This window comes from Salvelinus fontinalis, chromosome 23 (assembly GCF_029448725.1).
Source record: "Salvelinus fontinalis isolate EN_2023a chromosome 23, ASM2944872v1, whole genome shotgun sequence".
NCBI lineage: Eukaryota > Metazoa > Chordata > Actinopteri > Salmoniformes > Salmonidae > Salvelinus > Salvelinus fontinalis.
In genome coordinates, this window is record NC_074687.1 from 2,632,505 (window position 1) to 2,651,248 (window position 18,744).

An 18,744-nucleotide genomic window follows, 5' to 3' on the forward strand; every position below is an offset into this window, starting at 1 on the left:
CCATAGCCACTGCCAAATCCATTGGCTGGTGTAGAGCAGGCCTCAAGTCATAATGACAACAGGAACATATTCATTTAATATTATGGTCAAAGCAGGAATCAGGACAGGATATTTGCTCTTTGGTCTGATTTCCTCTGACATTACCCACCTCAAACTGTCCTGGTCAGGAGATTCCAGGATGCATCTGCTCCCCATTGATCTACATTGTTAAAACACAATTAAAATCCTTCTACATAATTGATTGGATCTGATAGGGAGGGAGATGCGAGTCAAGACGAGGTGCATGAAGCAAAGAAGCGAACAAGAACTTCCTAGTGGCATTCTGACCGGCTCAGTGCACAGTATTCCCATTCGATTCCCATGAACGCTGAGGAGGTACATGGTGTTCCCGTTCCCTGGGTTAGTTAATGGAGAATCCATGCCGTATCCATTACAGAGACACACACAGAGACAATGTTCCTGAAAAGGCCGGAATGCCCTCTGTCTTGTGTAAGAGAGGGTTGTGAGTTTTGTCTGGCTGAGAGACACAGGGGCGATCACGGAGTTGGAGCTTCTTAGTGTGTAGTGTAAAATGCTGATGTTCCAGCACATTCTGACAGGTCTAGCTATTCTTAGTCTGGCTTACAACAGCCCCTGACAGAGTAGCACTCTCTAGACAGGTTCATTCTGAACCAGTCTACTCTTTCACTTTCTATAAAGATGTGCTCTTTCCTTCTCCAAATGTTTAACTTGTCTATCTGACATGGTATAATGTGGAGAAGGCATTCCCTTTTGTTTGACTGTGCCAGCGATGGCATATCCTAGGCTACAGAATCCACTGAAGCGTTCCATGACACCAACATTTAGTATTCAAAGAATACGGTATGCATTCAGCATATGTCAGGTTTCACGTAGTGCTTATTGCTCAAACTGTATGTCCTTAATGGTTCTTTGACCCCATTGACTCTGGAGTGTATTTGTGTATCTCTCTCTCTCTTTCCCTCCCTCTCTTTATCTTCTTCCAGAGGGGTCATCTCAACTTCTCACCTTTCGGTACAGGGGCTGCGCTCTAAGGCAGGGTGGCGCTGGGAGCACCCGTCACGTTTAGGGACGAGGTGAGTGTTGTCGTCCGTATCGTACCCTACCTCGCTGCTTTCCCTTCCTCTTCCTGTTGTATCCTTCTTGTATCATGTCACCCTGCTCCCAAGTGAAGTTGCCCGTAACCACAGATCTAGGATCAGATTATCATCCCTGTAATCCTAACCTTAACCATTAGGAGGGGATATGCGAGTATAAGGGGCAACCTCATCCTACTCTGTTCCACTCATTGCTCAGAAAGGAAACTGCAGCTCTGGGTTTGACTCTGAGCTCGACTCTCTGGTCTGACATTCAGCTAGGTTATGTGTCAAACTCATTCCACGGAGAGGGCCGAGTGTCTGTAGGTTTTCGCTCCTCCCTTGGACTTGATTGATGAATTAAGTTCACTGATTAGTAAGAAACTCCCTCACCTGGTTGTCTACGTCTTAATTAAAAGGACAATTCAAAAGCCAGCAGACTCTAGAACCTCCATGGAATGAGTTTGACACCACTGAGCTGGGGGGGTAGTAATCCCCAGTTAAACCCCTAACCCTCAGTCACTTATGTTGAGCTGAAAGGATTTTACAGGTTTACGCAACATGTCGAAAACTCCACCAAGCCTATAGGAGGGAAAGCTAAACCAATTACTGTATTGTTCATTCCACAAAATGCCTATGGAGGACGTTATAAGTTATGTTTTAGGCCATGAATTGGAGAAGGAAGTGTGTATAGTCAGGTGGAAAGATGAGTTAGAGTTAGGTAGTGAAGGTCACACATGCAGAGTAGAGAAGTGTGCATAGAAATGGACCGTAGCGACTAAAGTGTATAGGGAAAATCAGGACAGGGCAGTGAGAGAGTTAATGGTATAAATACTCAGAGTTGGTGAGGTGGAGATAAATAGCTAACGCTAAGGAACGTTTACATGAGGTAGCATTTCAATGAGTGGTTCTATCCTATAGAGCAGCTCAGTGAGAGTTGGGGAGTTAACCATCTAAGTGTGTAAACCAATCTGCTGTATGGCTCAGTGAAGTGACCCCTTGGCTAACCTTTGTATAAGTACCTTAGGGAGCGAGGAAAGGTGGGCTCTGCATCCACATAATCACCATCTCAGTAAATATGTGGACAGGCCCCACTCAAAGACGGACATGTTTGGAGAACGTTAATTGCATGTTTGGAGAAGTTTAATAGCATGTTTAGAGAATGTTAATCACGTTTGAGTGCAAACCTTGGTTCTCAGCTTCTCTGTCGGACATCCTTGGCTGAGGGATGCCCTTGGAGGTTGTCCTTGTACGACACACACACATGCTATGCATGCAACACACACACACACACACACAGACACACACACAAGCACACACACACACACACACACTTACAAGCACAGACAAACACATACACACTTATTCACAAAAGTGTGCTAAAGGTGGGTGTAAATTCATGTCCATGTCAGTAATCTTCTCAAATGAAAGACAGATGCAGTTTTTTCTCCACTCAGATGACGTGGATGCTACGCTACAGGACTGTTTTGCTAGCACAGACTGGAATACGTTCTGGGATTCATCCAACGGCAGTAAGGAGTATACCACCTCAGTCATCAGCTTCATCAATAAGTGCATCGACGACGTGGTCCCCACAGTGACCGGACGTACATATCCCAACCAGAAGCCATGGATTACAGGCCACATCCGCATCAAGCTAAAGGACAGAGCTGCCGCTTTCAAGGAGAGGGACACTAATCCAGACGACTATAAGATATCATGCAATGCCCACAGATGAACCATCAAACAAGCAAAGCGTTAATACAGGATTAAGATTGAATCCTACTACACTGGCTCTGACGCTCGTCGGATGTGGCAAGGCTTGAAAACTATTACGGACTGCAAAGGGAAACCCAGATGCAAGCTGCTCAGTGGCGCGAGCCTACCAGACAAGCTAAATAACTTGTATGCTCGCTTCGAAGCAAGCAACACTGAAGCATGCACGAGAGCACCAGCTGTTCTGGATGACTGTGTGATAACTTTCTCAGTAGCCGTTGTGAGCAAGACCTTTAAACAGGTCAACATTCACAAAGCAGCAGGGCCAGATGGATTACCAAGACGTGTACTAAAAGCATGCTCGGACCAACTTGCAAGTGTCTTCATTGACATTTTCAACCTCTCCCTGACTGAGTCTGTAATACCTACATGTTTCGAGCAGACCACCATAGTCCCTGTGCCCAAGGAAGCGAAGGTAACCTGCCTAAATGATCACCTCCCCGTAGCACTCACATCTGTAGCCATGAAGTGCATTGAAAGGCTGGTCATGGCTCACATCAACAGCATCCTCCCGGATACCCTAGACGCATTTCAATTCGCACACCGCCCCAACAGGTCCACAGATGACGCAATCTCAATCAAATCAAATTCAAATAAAATTAAATGTATTTATATAGCCCTTCTTACATCAGTTGATATATCAAAGTGCTGTACAGAAACCTAGCCTAAAACCCCAAACAAACCCCGAAAAACTCCCTAGAAAATCCAAAACCTAGGAAGAAACCTAGAGAGGAACCAGGCTAAGGGGTGGCCAGTCCTCTTCTGGCTGTGCCGGGTGGAGATTATAACAGAACATGGCCAAGATGTTCAAATGTTCATAAATGACCCAATGGTCAAATAATAATAATCACAGTAGTTGTCGAGGGTGCAACGAGTCAGCACCTCAGGAGTAAATGTCAGTTGGCTTTTCATAGCCGATCATTGAGAGTATCTCTACCGCTCCTGCTGTCTCTAGAGAGTTGAATACAGCAGGTCTGGGACAGGTAGCACGTCCGGTGAACAGGTCAGGGTTCCATAGCCGCAGGCAGAACCGTTGAAACTGGAGCAGCAGCACGGCCAGGTGGACTGGGAACAGCAAGGAGTCATCATGCCAGGTAGTCCTGAGGCATGGTCCTAGGGCTCAGGTCCTCCGAGAGAGAGAAAGAAAGAAAGAAAGAAAGAGAGAAAGAGAGAATTAGAGAGAGCATACTTAAATTCACACAGGACACCGGATAAGACAGGAGAAATACTCCAGATATAACAGACTGACCCTAGCCCCCCGACACAAACTACTGCAGCATAAATACTGGAGGCTGAGACAGGAGGGGTCGCACTCCACACTGTCCTTTCCCACCTGGACAAAAGGAACACCTATGCGAGAATGCTGTTCATTGACTACAGCTCAGTGTTCAACACCATAGTGCCCACGAAGCTCATCACTCAGCTAAGGATCTTGTGACTAAACACCTCCCTCTGAAACTGGATCCTGGACTTCCTGACGGGCCGCCCCCATCTGGTAAGGGTAGGCAACAACACGTCTGCCATGCCACACTGAGGGGTATGTACTTAGTCCCCTCCTGTACTCCCTGTTCACCAACAACTGCGTGACCAAACACAACTCCAACACCATTATTAAGTTTGCTGACTACACAACAGTGGTAGGCCTGACCACCGACAACAATGAGACAGCCTATAGGGAGGAGGTCAGAGGACTGGCAGTGTGGTGCCAGGACAACAACATCTCGCTTAATGTGAGCAAGACAAAGGAGCTGATCGTGGACTACAGGAAAGGCGGGCCGGACAGGCCCCTATTAACCCCCTTCTCTGCGGACCGTAACCTATTCAATAAGAGAGAAAACGAAAATGGAGAGCTACCCCTCTCGCGCACCAGTAACTAATCAGAGGACACCTGACTAGTTTTGAAAATTCTTGCTCATTTTTCAAAATAAAAGCCTAAAACTATGTCTAAAGCCAGGTCACAGCCTGAGGAAGCCATTGGAAAAGGAATCTGGTTGATACCCCCTTTAAATGGAAGAAAGACGGGCCAGGAAACACAGATAAAAATTTAAAAAATCACTTCTGGGTTAGATTTTCTCAGGTTTTCGTCTGCAGAATCAGTTTTGTTATAATCACAGACAATATTTTAAAAGTTTTGGAAACGTTGGAGTGTTTTCTATCCTAATCTGTAAATTATATGCATATTCTACGATCTGGACCTGAGAAATAGTCTGTTTACCTTGGGAATGTAATTTTTTTTTTTAAATAAAAAATCTGACCCCTAGCATCCAGAGGTTAAATTGTTTAACTTGGGTCAAACGTTTCGGGTAGCCTTCCACAAGTTTCCCACAATAAGCTGGGGGAATTTTGGTCCATTCCTCCTGAAAGAGCTGGTGTAACTGAGTCAGGTTTGTAGGCCTCCTTGCTCGCACACGCCTTTTCAATTCTGCCCACAAATTTTCTAGAGGATTGAGGTCGGGGCTTTGTGATGACCACTCCCATACCTTTACTTTGTTGTCCTTAAGCCATTTTGCCACAACTTTGGAAGTATGTTTGGGGTTCATTGTCCATTTCGAAGACCCATTTACGACCAAGCTTTAACTTCCTGACTGATGTCTTCAATATATCCATATAATTTTCCTACCTCATAATGCCATCTATTTTGTGAAGTGCACCAGTCCCTCCTGCAGCAAAGGACCCCCACAACATGATGCTGCCATCCCCGTGCTTCACGGTTGGGATGGTGTTCTTCGGCTTTCAAGCCTCCCCCTTTTTCCTCCAAACATAACGATGGTCATTATGGCCAACAGTTCTATTTTTGTTTCATCAGACCAGTGGAAATTTCTTCATGTGTAGTTGCAAACCCTAGTCTGGCTTTTTTATGGCTGTAGGAGCAGTGGCTTCTTCCTTGCTGAGCGGCCTTTCAGGTTATGTCGATATAGGACTCGTTTTACTGTAAATATAGATACTTTTGTACCTGTTTCCTCCAGCATCTTCACAAGGTCCTTTGCTGTTGTTCTGGGATTGATTTGCACTTTTCGCCACAAAGTACATCCAGGTCTAGGAGACAGAACGCATCTCTTTCCTGAGCGGTATGATGGCTGCGTGGTCCCATGGTGTTTATACTTGCGTAATGTTGTTTGTACAGATGAACGTGGTACCTTCAGGCTTTAGGAAATTGCTCCCAAGGATGAAGCAGACTTGTGGAGGTCTACAATTTTTGTCTTATGTCTTGGCTATTTCTTTTGATTTTCCCATGATGTCAAGCAAACAAGACACTGAGTTTGAAGGTAGCCCTTGAAATGCATCCACAGGCATACCTCCAATTGACTTAAATGATGTCAATTAGCCTATCAGAAGCGTCTAAAGCCATGACATCCTTTTCTGGAATTTTCCAAGCTGTTTAAAGGCACAGTCTACATAGTGTATGTAAACCTCTGACCCACTGGAATTGTGATACAGTGAATTATAAGTGAAATAGTCTGTCTGTAAACAATTGTTGGAAAAATTACTGGTGTCATGCACTAAGTAGATGTCCTAACCGATTTGCAAAAACTATAGTTTGTTCACAAGAAATTTGTGGAGTGGTTGAAAAACGAGTTTTAATGACTCCAACCTAAGTGTCGGTAAACTTCTGAATTCAACTGTGTCTATCCTGTAACCATGGCACCTTTTTCTTATATCTTATTTTAATGTGTATCTTTGACTGTGATTAAAACAATTGTTGAAGGGATCTGCGTGGATTATTTAATTCTAAAGAATTACTTGTAATTCCAATATTTCTTAATGTGATATGGAGATCCTTGACCTATATTTCTGTCTCTTCAATAACCCTTGATTTCTGTTTCAGGATCAGAAAAATTTTAGTTTGATGATGCAAATGAGCGCAATGATTGTAGGGCGACTTTGGAAAAATACGTCAGGGTTGAGAATTGAGTCATACAGTACACTCTATCTCAGAAGACAACCTAGCATTGTTCCCAGGATCATGAAATCATACATCTCCATTCAACATAAAAATGTACCAGAGATAGTACGCAGCGGTACCATAGTTGTAGATTAAAGTAACTAAAGTCCTATATCCCTGTGGATATCCCTGTGCACCTGTTGTCCCTCTCCTCCTATAACAACACAACAAAAGACGCATTCAGCATTGCCCTGAAAAAGCCCTTCATTTCAAACCTTGGGAACTTATCGTTATTCTTATGATAAGTTAACTGGTGGGGGAAACTCAATAGGGACTTTGAAGTGACGTCATTCTCTATCTAATCAAGCCTCTGGATAGAACCCGGAAAGACTCTGTGACCCAGAACCCCTTTATATTAGTCACATTCCAAACACAGATTGGAATGTGTAAGCAGATCAGAAGAGCAGGCGAAAGAAGAAGGATTGAATGGGAAGGAGAGGGAAGAGGATAGCTTTTAATTATTAATATACAGGCGGGCATTAGTTAAGTGTGTGTAGACAATGGTGCTCTGCGCTGACGGGAATTTGATCTCATTAGGAAACACATGATTGTTTGTTTGTTTTCTCCCATTGGCCAGTTCGGTAGAGTAAATGGCAAGGGGCCCAATTGTGCCACAATGCCAGAGGGAGATTGGAAAAGGATTACGGGGCATTCAAAGGGTACTGGAATGGGTGGTGTGTTTGTGAATGTTTTAAAGTTTCACGTTTTATTAGTCGTATGTACAGGATACACATGGTATACACCATCCAATGAAATGCTTACTTGCAGGTTCGTTCTCAAATGTAAATGCATTAAGAAGTAATAAAATATAAGAATATGAATATAAAGTAAATGGCTCAATAGAATAAACATTTTAGCATAAGTATAACAAAGGAAGGCACAATTTATAGTCCAATATCTACACATGTTTTGGGGAAGAAGGGTTGGGGGGCAAGTGTTAAATTGTGGAGTATTTAGCAATCATAATAAGTCTGGTAGCAGCAGGTGTGGTGTCAGCAGCAGTGTGTGTGTGTGTGTGTGTGTGTGTGTGTGTGTGTGTGTGTGTGTGTGTGTGTGTGTGTGTGTGTGTGTGTGTGTGTGTGTGTGTGTGTGTGTGTGTGTGTGTGTGTGTGTGTGTGTGTGTGTGTGTGTGTGTGTGCGTGAGCAAAGGTGTTGAGAATCAGAACAGGTGGTCAGTCCAGTTCAAGTGAGTGTTCAGCAGTCTGATGGCCTGTAGATAGAAATTGTCTCTGAGCCTGTTGGCACAGACCTCATTCTCCGATACTCTCTGCCTGACAGTAAGGATACAGACAGTTCATGGCTGGAATGTGGGTCCTTGACGATGCTGCAGGCCTTCCCAGGCACTGTTTCGAGTAGATGTCCTGGACTGTTGGGAGCACGGTCCCAGTGATGTTCTGTACTGGGCCATCTTCACCCTCCGCTGGAGGGCCTTGCGGTCATGGATGGAGCAATTCCCGTACCAGGCCGTGATGCAACTGGTCAGGACGCTCTCGATGGTGCAGCAGTACTATTTGGATACGGCCCGGGGTGGCATACTGAATTTCTTCAGCCGCCTTAGGAGGTAGAAGCTCTGTTGCGCCCTCTTGACAAGAGTGGTGTTGTTGTTGGTCCATGTCAAGTCCTCGGTGATGTGGACGCTGAGGAACTTAAAACTGCAGACTCTCTCTACTGCAGTCCAGTTGATGTGGATCAGGGCATGTTCCCTCTAGCTTCCTGAAGTCAACAATCAACTTCTTTGTTTTGCTGATGTTGAGTACCTGGCATGATGACTCTTTGCTGTCCCCAGTCCACCTGGCTGTGCTGCTGCTCTAGTTTCAACTGTTCTGCCTGCGGCTATGGAACCCTGACCTGTTCACCGGACGTGCTCTCTGTCCCAGACCTGCTGTTTTCAACTCTCTAGAGTCAGCAGGAGTGGTAGAGATACTCTTAACCTCTATTGGGCACGTGAGACGGTAGCGTCCTACCTCTACAGCAGCCAGTGAAACTGCTGGGCGCCAAATTCAAATACAGAAATACTCATTATAAAAATTCAGAAAACAAAACGTATTTTACATAGGTTTAAAGATTAACTGCTTGTGAATCCAACCACGGTGTCAGATTTTTAAAATGCTTTACGACGAAAGCATACATTACGATTATGAGAACATAGAGAAATCAAATCATTACAAACAGTAGCCAGCCAGGTAGAATAGTTACACAATTTAGAAATAGAGATACAATTAATCCCTTACCTTTGATCTACATATGGTTGTATTCAGCAGACATTCATTTACTCAATAAATGAAATTTAGAAATAGAGATACAATTAATCCCTTACCTTTGATCTACATATGGTTGCATTCAGCAGACATTCATTTACTCAATAAATGTTATTTTTGTTCGATAAAGTCTCTTTATACCCAAAAACCTCCGTTTTGTTCACGCGTTTTCTTCAGTAATCCACAGGCTCAAACAAAGTAAAAACGGAAAGACAAAAAAATCCAAATTGTATCCGTAAAGTTCATAGAAACATGTCAAACGATGTTTATATTCAAACCTCAGGTTGTTTTTAGCCGAAATAATCAATAATATTTCAACCGGACAATAACGTCATCAATATAAAATTTAAACAAGAAACGCACTCTCTCGGTCTTGCGCAGGAAAAAGCTCTGTGACACGGCAGGGTCCACTCATTCAGACTGCTCTTACTTCTTCATTTTTCAGAATACAAGCCTGAAACATTTTCTGAAGACTGTAGACATCTAGTGGAAGGCATAGAAACTGCATTTTGAGTCCTAAGTTAATGGATACTGTATTGGCATTGAATAGAAAACTACAAAACCCCAAAAAAACTACTTCCTGAATGGATTTTTCTCAGGTTTTTGCCTGCCAAATCAGTTCTGTTATACTCACCGACACTATGTTAACAGTTTTGGAAACTTTAGAGTGTTTTCTATCCAAATCTACCAGTTGTATGCATATCATATATTCCGGGCCCGAGATGCAGGCAGTTTAATTTGGGCATGCATTTCATCCAAAATTCCGAATGCTGCCCCCTACCCTAGAGAAGTTAACTTCTCTAAGATATGTGGGAGGCTACCGTCACACTTGGCCAATAGCCAGGGAAAATGTAGAACGCCAAATTAAAAAAAAATGATATAAAATCAAACTTTCATTAAATCACACATGTAAGATACCAAATTACAGCTACCTTCGTTGTGAATCCAGCCACTGTGTCAGATTTCAAAAAGGCTTTTCGGTGAAAGCATAAGATGCTATTATCTGATGATAGCACAACAGTAAAAAAAGAGAGTGTAGCATATTTCAACACTGCCGGCGCAACTCAAAACGCAGATATAAAATATAAAACATGCATTACCTTTGACGAGATTCTTTTGTTGGCACTCCAATATGTCCCATAAACATCACAAATGGTCCTTTTGTTCGATTAATTCCGTCCATATATATCCAAATTGTCCATTTATTTGGCGCGGTTGATCCAGAAAAAAACAGCTTCCAATTTGCGCAAAGTCACTACAAAATATCTCAAAAATGTCCTGTAAACTTTGCCAAAACATTTCAAACTACTTTTGTAATATAACTTAAGGTATTTGTAAACGTTAATAATCGATCAAATTGAAGACGGGTCTATCTGTTTTCAATACAGGAGATCAACAAACTAACGCTACTTTTCTAGTCTTGCGCAACTCTCAAACAGTACACATGACGTTACACTGTTTCCAGGTGGCCTCACTTCTTCATTGCACAAAGGAATAACCTCAACCTATTTCCAAAGAGTGGTGACATCCAGTGGCAGCGGTAGGAACTGAAAACAGGGTGATTAGAAATCCAGTATTCCAATAAAATCTCATTGAACAGACAGTGACTTAAAAAAATAATAATAATTATGGTTAGTCCTCTGGGTTTTGCCTGCTACATAAGTTCCGTTATACTTACAGACATGATTCAAACTGTTTTAGAAACTTCAGATTGTTTTCTATCCAAATCTACTAATACTATGCATATCATATATTCTGGGGATGAGTAGAAGGAAGTTGAAATTGGGCACGCTATTTATCCAATAGTGAATTTGCTGCCCCCTATCCTAGAGAAGTTAATGATCGGCTATGAAAAGCCAACTGACATTTACTCCTGAAGTGCTGACTTGCTGCACCCTCGACAACTACTGTGATTATTATTATTTGACCCTGCTGGTCATTTATGAACATTTGAACATCTTGGCCATGTTCTGTTATAATCTCCACCCGGCACAGCCAGAAGAGGACTGGCCACCCCTCATTGCCTGGTTCCTCTCTAGGTTTCTTCCTAGGTTTTGGCCTTTCTAGCCACCGTGCTTCTACACCTGCATTGCTTGCTATTTGGGGTTTTAGGCTGGGTTTCTGTACAGCACTTTGAGATATCAGCTGATGTATGAAGGGCTATATAAATCAATTTGATTAGATTTTATTTGATTTGAGGAAAAGGTTGTTGTACTGGCACCACAAGGCCAGTTCACTTACCTACTCCCTATACGATGACTCGTCGTTGTTGGTTATCATGCCTTTAACCATGGTGTCTTCAGCAAACTTGATGACGGAGTTGGCAAAGCCACGCAGTCGTGGGTGAACAGCAGAGGACAGAGGACACACCCCTGGGGGGCCCCTGTGTTAAGAGTCAGTGTGGAGAAGGTGTTGCTGCCAATTCTCGCAGCCTGTGTGTGTGTGTGTGTGTGTGTGTGTGTGTGTGTGTGTGTGTGTGTGTGTGTGTGTGTGTGTGTGTGTGTGTGTGTGTGTGTGTGTGTGTGTGTGTGTGTGTGTGTGTGTGTGTGTGTGTGTGTGTGCGTGCTTGCTTGCGTTCGTGTTTTTGTTAGAACCAGCGGGCTCTTTGAACGATGGTTGGAATGTCTGACTTAGTGCTGTTTCACAATAAAGAATGGAAAGGGACAGAAAGGAGGAAAGGAGGGATAAAGAGAGGGATAAATAGAGAATGATTGAAAGAGGGATGGAGGGGAGAAGGCGGACTGAAAGGCATCAGAGCTTGTCCGACCACATCAATTCAGGATAATCCCAGTCTTACATGAGTATGTGTTTGTGATGTGTGTTTGTGTGTGTGTGTCCATGTCTGTATGTATGGTTGTCCTGTTGCACGCAGAGCTTTCTCAGAATTGAAGCATGTTGTGTGTGTCCATCCCGCTGGGTTCCCTGGAATCTTCCCAAACCTTTACTGCACATGACCATAAATTGACAATTGAAAATACTGGGGACCCCACTGAGAAAAATGATACTCCCTAGTGTGTTCATATTCACAAAATGGTAGGTCCTGCAGCCTGCCCCTACACATAATGACATGAACGCTCATTCTAATAGTGTAATAGGTCTTTAGTTGACACTAAAAAGTTGTTTACCATTCCCATTTTAAATGAGATAACAGCTTCGAATTTGTTTAATACGATTACAGATTTTCTCATGGGACCCCATTTCAATTTCAGGGGACCACACATGGGGTCCTGACCGTAAGTGTGGGAATCACTGCCCTAAGCCCTGCGTGTGGAACAGGAAGGCCACACATCCAGGTCATTAGAGGTCACTCACTCATTCTCTTTTGCTCTCTCTCGTGTGTTTTTTCTGTTACTATGGTTATTGCTCTAGGACGCAGAGTCTGTGTATGTGTGGGTAGGTACATGTCCTGACTGCGGACTAGATTTTCATCCAGACACATCATAGCCGTATTTCTGTTATTTTGTCTCAGCCGGGTGTGCTTTGAACATTTAACAGCATAATAGACATACATAGGGTATACCAAATACAGATACAAGCACATATTAAACGGTTTGGTAAAATAGGTTAAAAAACACTGTTCACATGTTTTATTTTTATTTAACCTTTGTTAAAGGCAAGTCAGTTAAGAAGAAATTCTTATTTACAATGACGGCCTACCAGGCAACAGTGGGTTAACTGCCTTGTTCAGGGGTAGAACAGATTTTTACCTTGTCAGCTCAGGGATTCGATCCAGCAACATTTCGGTTACTGGCTCAGTGCTCTAAAGCCACTTGGCCACCTGCTGCCCCTATTTGGCTCTCTTCACCATACCCTCTCAGTGTTCTAAAACCCAGGGTATGTTAATGTGTACTGGTCTACGTTGTTCTTTCTGATTTCCCCCTGTTTTGCTCCCCCACTGTTTGACCCCAGTGGGAGGTGGTCACCCCTGACCTTTGATTGACAGCTGTGAATTACCACTGTTCATCCCAGATGATCATCATATTACCATAACATTATCATACTATCACCATATTTGTACACTGTCTCTTGGCACAGGTCAGGGTGAATGGAGAGTATAAACACATGTGCACAGACAAAGAAACAAACAAGCATGCACGGCTGCTTACACGTGTTTTTGGGAAGGGGTGAATCGTGCAGTATTTAGCAACAATAATAAGAGTCTGGTAGCAGCAGTTGTGTTGTGTGTGTGTGTGTGTGTGTGTGTGTGTGTGTGTGTGTGTGTGTGTGTGTGTGTGTGTGTGTGTGTGTGTGTGTGTGTGTGTGTGTGTGTGTGTGTGTGTGTGTGTGTGTGTGTGTGTGTGGCTGTGTGTGGGTGTGTGTGTGTGTGTGTGTGTGTGTGTGTGTGTGTGTGGGGGGGGGGGGGGGTCCAAGCACAAGCTCCAAGGGCATCCCTCACCCAAGAACATCCAACAGAGAAGCTGAGAACCAAGTCTGCCCCTAAAAATGGAAGGGGGAAAAAGTAAGGAACTTGTCTGTGGGAACAACATTGGTTAAAGAAAATTGTGATGAATAAAAATGTATACCAGTTTCATTTAAGGACCAAAAAATGTACAGCCGTGCCATTTAGATTGCAAAATAGTTTAGAAGAGATTTGTGGCACATGGTTTATGAACTAATATACAAAACGACTCCGGATTCAAAACGTTATTATTAAAAATTATAAATTATTATACACAATTCTTGCAATCAATAGAATGTTATATACTGTATATGCGGGATACAGCCATTCCAGCTCTGCAGATTTTGCTGTGAAGAGACAGAATCATTACATCATTTGTTTTGGTACTGTCCATATGAAGCTTGTTTTTGGTCTCAAGTCCAGAAATGGCTAAAGAATTGCAACATTTACCTGGAGATAGCACTACTGGGTGATCTGAAAAGTCATAGTCAATCGATCAATAATATAATAATACTTATAGCAAAAATGTTATCTTTCATTTACAATCTGTAGAAACTATGAGAAACGAAAGGTTCAGAACTTTTGTGAAACATCACAGGACAGTTGAAAAATATATTACAAATATAAATCCAATATGGATGGTGTTAAGAGATAGATGGAGCTGAAGAGTGGGAATAATAACAACAAGATAACTAATGTAAAATATACTGTGTCTGTAAAATGTATATAGGATCAGAAGTTTTGTGAAACAGCACAGTTAACAAATATTTGGCAAATAGAAATGAAACAGGATGGTCTTCAAAAATATCTGAGCGGGGTTGAGGGTAGCAGAAGGATTGGAGTAAAAACAAACAAAATGTAACTATTGTAAAATAGATTGTGTCTGTCAAATGTATATAATATTGATAAGCTGGAAGTAGAAGCCTAAGTGTTGTTGTTCATTAGTTTACTCCAATTAGGGGAGGGGTGGTAGGGCTATTAGAAAATAATAAAGGAAAATATATTTAAAAAATATTTGAATGTAATTTATATACAGTACCAGTCAAAAGTTTGGACACACCTACTTATTCAAGGGTTTTTCTTTATTTTGACTATTTTCTACATTGTATGATAATAGTGAAGACATCAAAACTATGAAATAACACATATGGACTCATGTAGTAACCAAAAAAGTGTTAAACAAACGTGACACTTGGCATTCAGGCCAAATAGTTCAATCTTGATTTCATCACACCAGATAATCTTGTTTCTCATGGTCTGAGAGTCCTTTTGGCAAACTCCTAGTGGCTGTCATTTGCCTCATACTGAGGAGTGGCTTCCATCTACCATAAAGGGCTGATTGGTGGAGTGCTGCAGAGATGGTTGTCTTTCTGGAAGGTTCTCCCATCTTCACAGTGGAGCTCTGGAGCTCTGTCAGAGTGACCACCAGTTTCTTGGTCACATCCCTGACCAAGACACTTCTCCCCCTATAGCTCAACTCTAGGAAGAGCCTTAGTGGTTCTCTAACTCATCTTTCCACCTGACTATACACACACACTTCCTTCTCTAATTCATGCCCTAAAACACAAACACACATCTGTCTGAGTGTATGCGTGTGTGTTTGAATGTGTGCTTGCCAGTTGTTGCCATTGATCTTTTTCTTATTTGAAATCGCAACAACAAAGTGACTTAATATTCCATCAATAGAGTGTGAATGAGTTGTCTGTCTGTGTTGGTCGTTTACAAGCCTGTGTGTTGGGGTAAATGAATTACCTCATCTTTACAATGACTACCGCAACACCATACTACCAAATGGGGATGATGTCATTCACTATGGAGTAGAGAGTGTCATAGAATCACAGTCTGTCACTCTGGACTTCTGCATTTTAACATGTGCCTATGTGGGTAGACAATGAGATCTCACAGTTTTACATATTTGACTTCAGATTCCAATGTTTCTCCAAACTTCAAATTTAGACGGTTGTGTTAAGGATAGGGTTACGGTTCCAACAGAAACAACTTGATGCTTAAGTTTAGGCATTATTTCTGAATGGTTAAGGTTAGGGTTAAGGTCAGGGTTAAGGAAAGGGTTAAGGTCAAGGTCAGGGTCAGGGTTAACGTAAGGGATAAGGTAAAAACTAAAATGTGTGCCAAGCACTGGGATTGAACACCCTCGAAGCCGAAACTCGCGGCTTACTTCCTTCCTGTCCACAACTCCCTAGCAAACCCAAGCCTACTTGATGGTAATAGCACTCACCGTTGCCCCTAGTGGCCGTTTTTTAAGTAATCTCCCAACGTCCTGGGTAGTTGGACAGAAGTCGAATTTCCCCTTGGATCTTGAGCAACCTGGCTGGGATAGCATAATGTCAGTGTGTTTGTGTGTGTTCCTGTCTCTCTCATGCATCTCTCTCTCTCTGTGTGTGTGTGTGTGTGTGTGTGTGTGTGTGTGTGTGTGTGTGTGTGTGTGTGTGTGTGTGTGTGTGTGTGTGTGTGTGTGTGTGTGTGTGTGTGTGTGTGTGTGTGTGTGTGTGCGCGCGTGTGTACGTGCTTGGCAGTAGGACACAGTGTGCCTGTCTGCTGTTTCAGTAGCCAGTGTTCCTGGCGTCATGGCTCAGAATAGCCTGGCAGGGATGTGTAAATTATGGATTAGGTCGCTGAGCACTGTGCTGGTACAGGCAATCAATCTGTGTGTATGTGTGTGCATGTGCTTGTGCCTGTCCGTCCGTCCGTCCGTGTTTGTGTGCGTGTGCATGTGCGTGTGTGTGTGTTTCCTGGATTCCTAGAGTGTGTCAGTGCTGTACTGTATGCTTGGCAGTGTGTGTGTGTGTGTGTGTGTGTGTGTGTGTGTGTGTGTGTGTGTGTGTGTGTGTGTGTGTGTGTGTGTGTGTGTGTGTGTGTGTTTCCTGGATTCCTAGAGTGTGTCAGTGCTGCACTGTATGCTTGGCAGTGTGTGTGTGTGTGTGTGTGTGTGTGTGTGTGTGTGTGTGTGTGTGTGTGTGTGTGTGTTTCCTGGATTCCTAGAGTGTGTCAGTGCTGTACTGTATGCTTGGCAGTGTGTGTGTGTGTGTGTGTGTGTGTGTGTGTTTCCTGGATTCCTAGAGTGTGTCAGTGCTGTACTGTATGCTTGGCAGTGTGTGTGTGTGTGTGTGTGTGTTTCCTGGATTCCTAGAGTGTGTCAGTGCTGTACTGTATGCTTGGCAGTGTGTGTGTGTGTGTGTGTGTGTGTGTGTGTGTGTGTGTGTGTGTGTGTGTGTGTGTGTGTGTGTGTGTGTGTGTGTGTGTGTGTGTGTGTGTGTGTGTGTGTGTGTGTGTGTGTTTCCTGGATTCCTAGAGTGTGTCAGTGCTGCACTGTATGCTTGGCAGTGTGTGTGTGTGTGTGTGTGTGTGTTTCCTGGATTCCTAGAGTGTGTCAGTGCTGTACTGTATGCTTGGCAGTGTGTGTGTGTGTGTGTGTGTGTGTGTTTCCTGGATTCCTAGAGTGTGTCAGTGCTGTACTGTATGCTTGGCAGTGTGTGTGTGTGTGTGTGTTTCCTGGATTCCTAGAGTGTGTCAGTGCTGTACTGTATGCTTGGCAGTGTGTGTGTGTGTGTGTGTGTGTGTGTGTGTGTTTCCTGGATTCCTAGAGTGTGTCAGTGCTGTACTGTATGCTTGGCAGTGTGTGTGTGTGTTTCCTGGATTCCTAGAGTGTGTCAGTGCTGTACTGTATGCTTGGCAGTGTGTGTGTGTGTTTCCTGGATTCCTAGAGTGTGTCAGTGCTGTACTGTATGCTTGGCAGTGTGTGTGTGTGTTTCCTGGATTCCTAGAGTGTGTCAGTGCTGTACTGTATGCTTGGCAGTGTGTGTGTGTGTTTCCTGGATTCCTAGAGTGTGTCAGTGCTGTACTGTATGCTTGGCAGTGTGTGTGTGTGTGTGTGTGTTTCCTGGATTCCTAGAGTGTGTCAGTGCTGTAATGTATGCTTGGCAGTGTGTGTGTGTGTGTTTCCTGGATTCCTAGAGTGTGTCAGTGCTGTACTGTATGCTTGGCAGTGTGTGTGTGTGTTTCCTGGATTCCTAGAGTGTGTCAGTGCTGTACTGTATGCTTGGCAGTGTGTGTGTGTGTGTGTGTTTCCTGGATTCCTAGAGTGTGTCAGTGCTGTACTGTATGCTTGGCAGTGTGTGTGTGTGTGTGTGTGTGTGTGTTTCCTGGATTCCTAGAGTGTGTCAGTGCTGTACTGTATGCTTGGCAGTGTGTGTGTGTGTTTCCTGGATTCCTAGAGTGTGTCAGTGCTGTACTGTATGCTTGGCAGTGTGTGTGTGTTTCCTGGATTCCTAGAGTGTGTCAGTGCTGTACTGTATGCTTGGCAGTGTGTGTGTGTGTTTCCTGGATTCCTAGAGTGTGTCAGTGCTGTACTGTATGCTTGGCAGTGTGTGTGTGTGTGTGTGTGTTTCCTGGATTCCTAGAGTGTGTCAGTGCTGTACTGTATGCTTGGCAGTGTGTGTGTGTGTGTGTGTTTCCTGGATTCCTAGAGTGTGTCAGTGCTGTACTGTATGCTTGGCAGTGTGTGTGTGTGTGTGTGTGTGTGTGTGTGTGTGTTTCCTGGATTCCTAGAGTGTGTCAGTGCTGTACTGTATGCTTGGCAGTGTGTGTGTGTGTGTGTGTGTGTGTGTGTTTCCTGGATTCCTAGAGTGTGTCAGTGCTGTACTGTATGCTTGGCAGTGTGTGTGTGTGTTTCCTGGATTCCTAGAGTGTGTCAGTGCTGTACTGTATGCTTGGCAGTGTGTGTGTGTGTGTGTTTCCTGGATTCCTAGAGTGTGTCAGTGCTGTACTGTATGCTTGGCAGTGTGTGTGTGTGTGTGTGTGTGTGTTTCCTGGAGTCCTAGAGTGTGTCAGTGCTGTACTGTATGCTTGGCAGTGTGTGTGTGTGTGTGTGTGTGTGTGTGTGTGTGTGTGTGTGTGTTTCCTGGATTCCTAGAGTGTGTCAGTGGTGTACTGTATGCTTGGCAGTGTGTGTGTGTGTGTGTGTTTCCTGGATTCCTAGAGTGTGTCAGTGCTGTACTGTATGCTTGGCAGTGTGTGTGTGTGTGTGTTTCCTGGATTCCTAGAGTGTGTCAGTGCTGTACTGTATGCTTGGCAGTGTGTGTGTGTGTTTCCTGGATTCCTAGAGTGTGTCAGTGCTGTACTGTATGCTTGGCAGTGTGTGTGTGTTTTTCCTGGATTCCTAGAGTGTGTCAGTGCTGTACTGTATGCTTGGCAGTGTGTGTGTGTGTGTGTGTGTGTGTGTGTTTCCTGGATTCCTAGAGTGTGTCAGTGCTGTAC

At 43.7% G+C, this 18,744-nt stretch overlaps 1 protein-coding gene across 4 annotated transcripts in view; it reads left to right on the top strand.

The window, feature by feature from the left end:
- Positions 1–18,744, top strand: part of LOC129820696 (unconventional myosin-XVI-like) — a 132,919-nt gene that overhangs the window by 56,522 nt on the left and 57,653 nt on the right. For 3 of the 4 annotated variants that reach the window (XM_055877557.1, XM_055877556.1, XM_055877559.1), the window contains exon 8: positions 1,005–1,094. In XM_055877557.1, coding sequence (XP_055733532.1) covers positions 1,005–1,052 — 48 coding nt within the window. In that variant the 3' untranslated portion in view covers positions 1,053–1,094. Of the gene's footprint in view, positions 1–1,004; positions 1,095–2,551; positions 6,580–18,744 lie in introns of those variants that run through there. The other variant, XM_055877558.1, reaches the window with a different exon arrangement.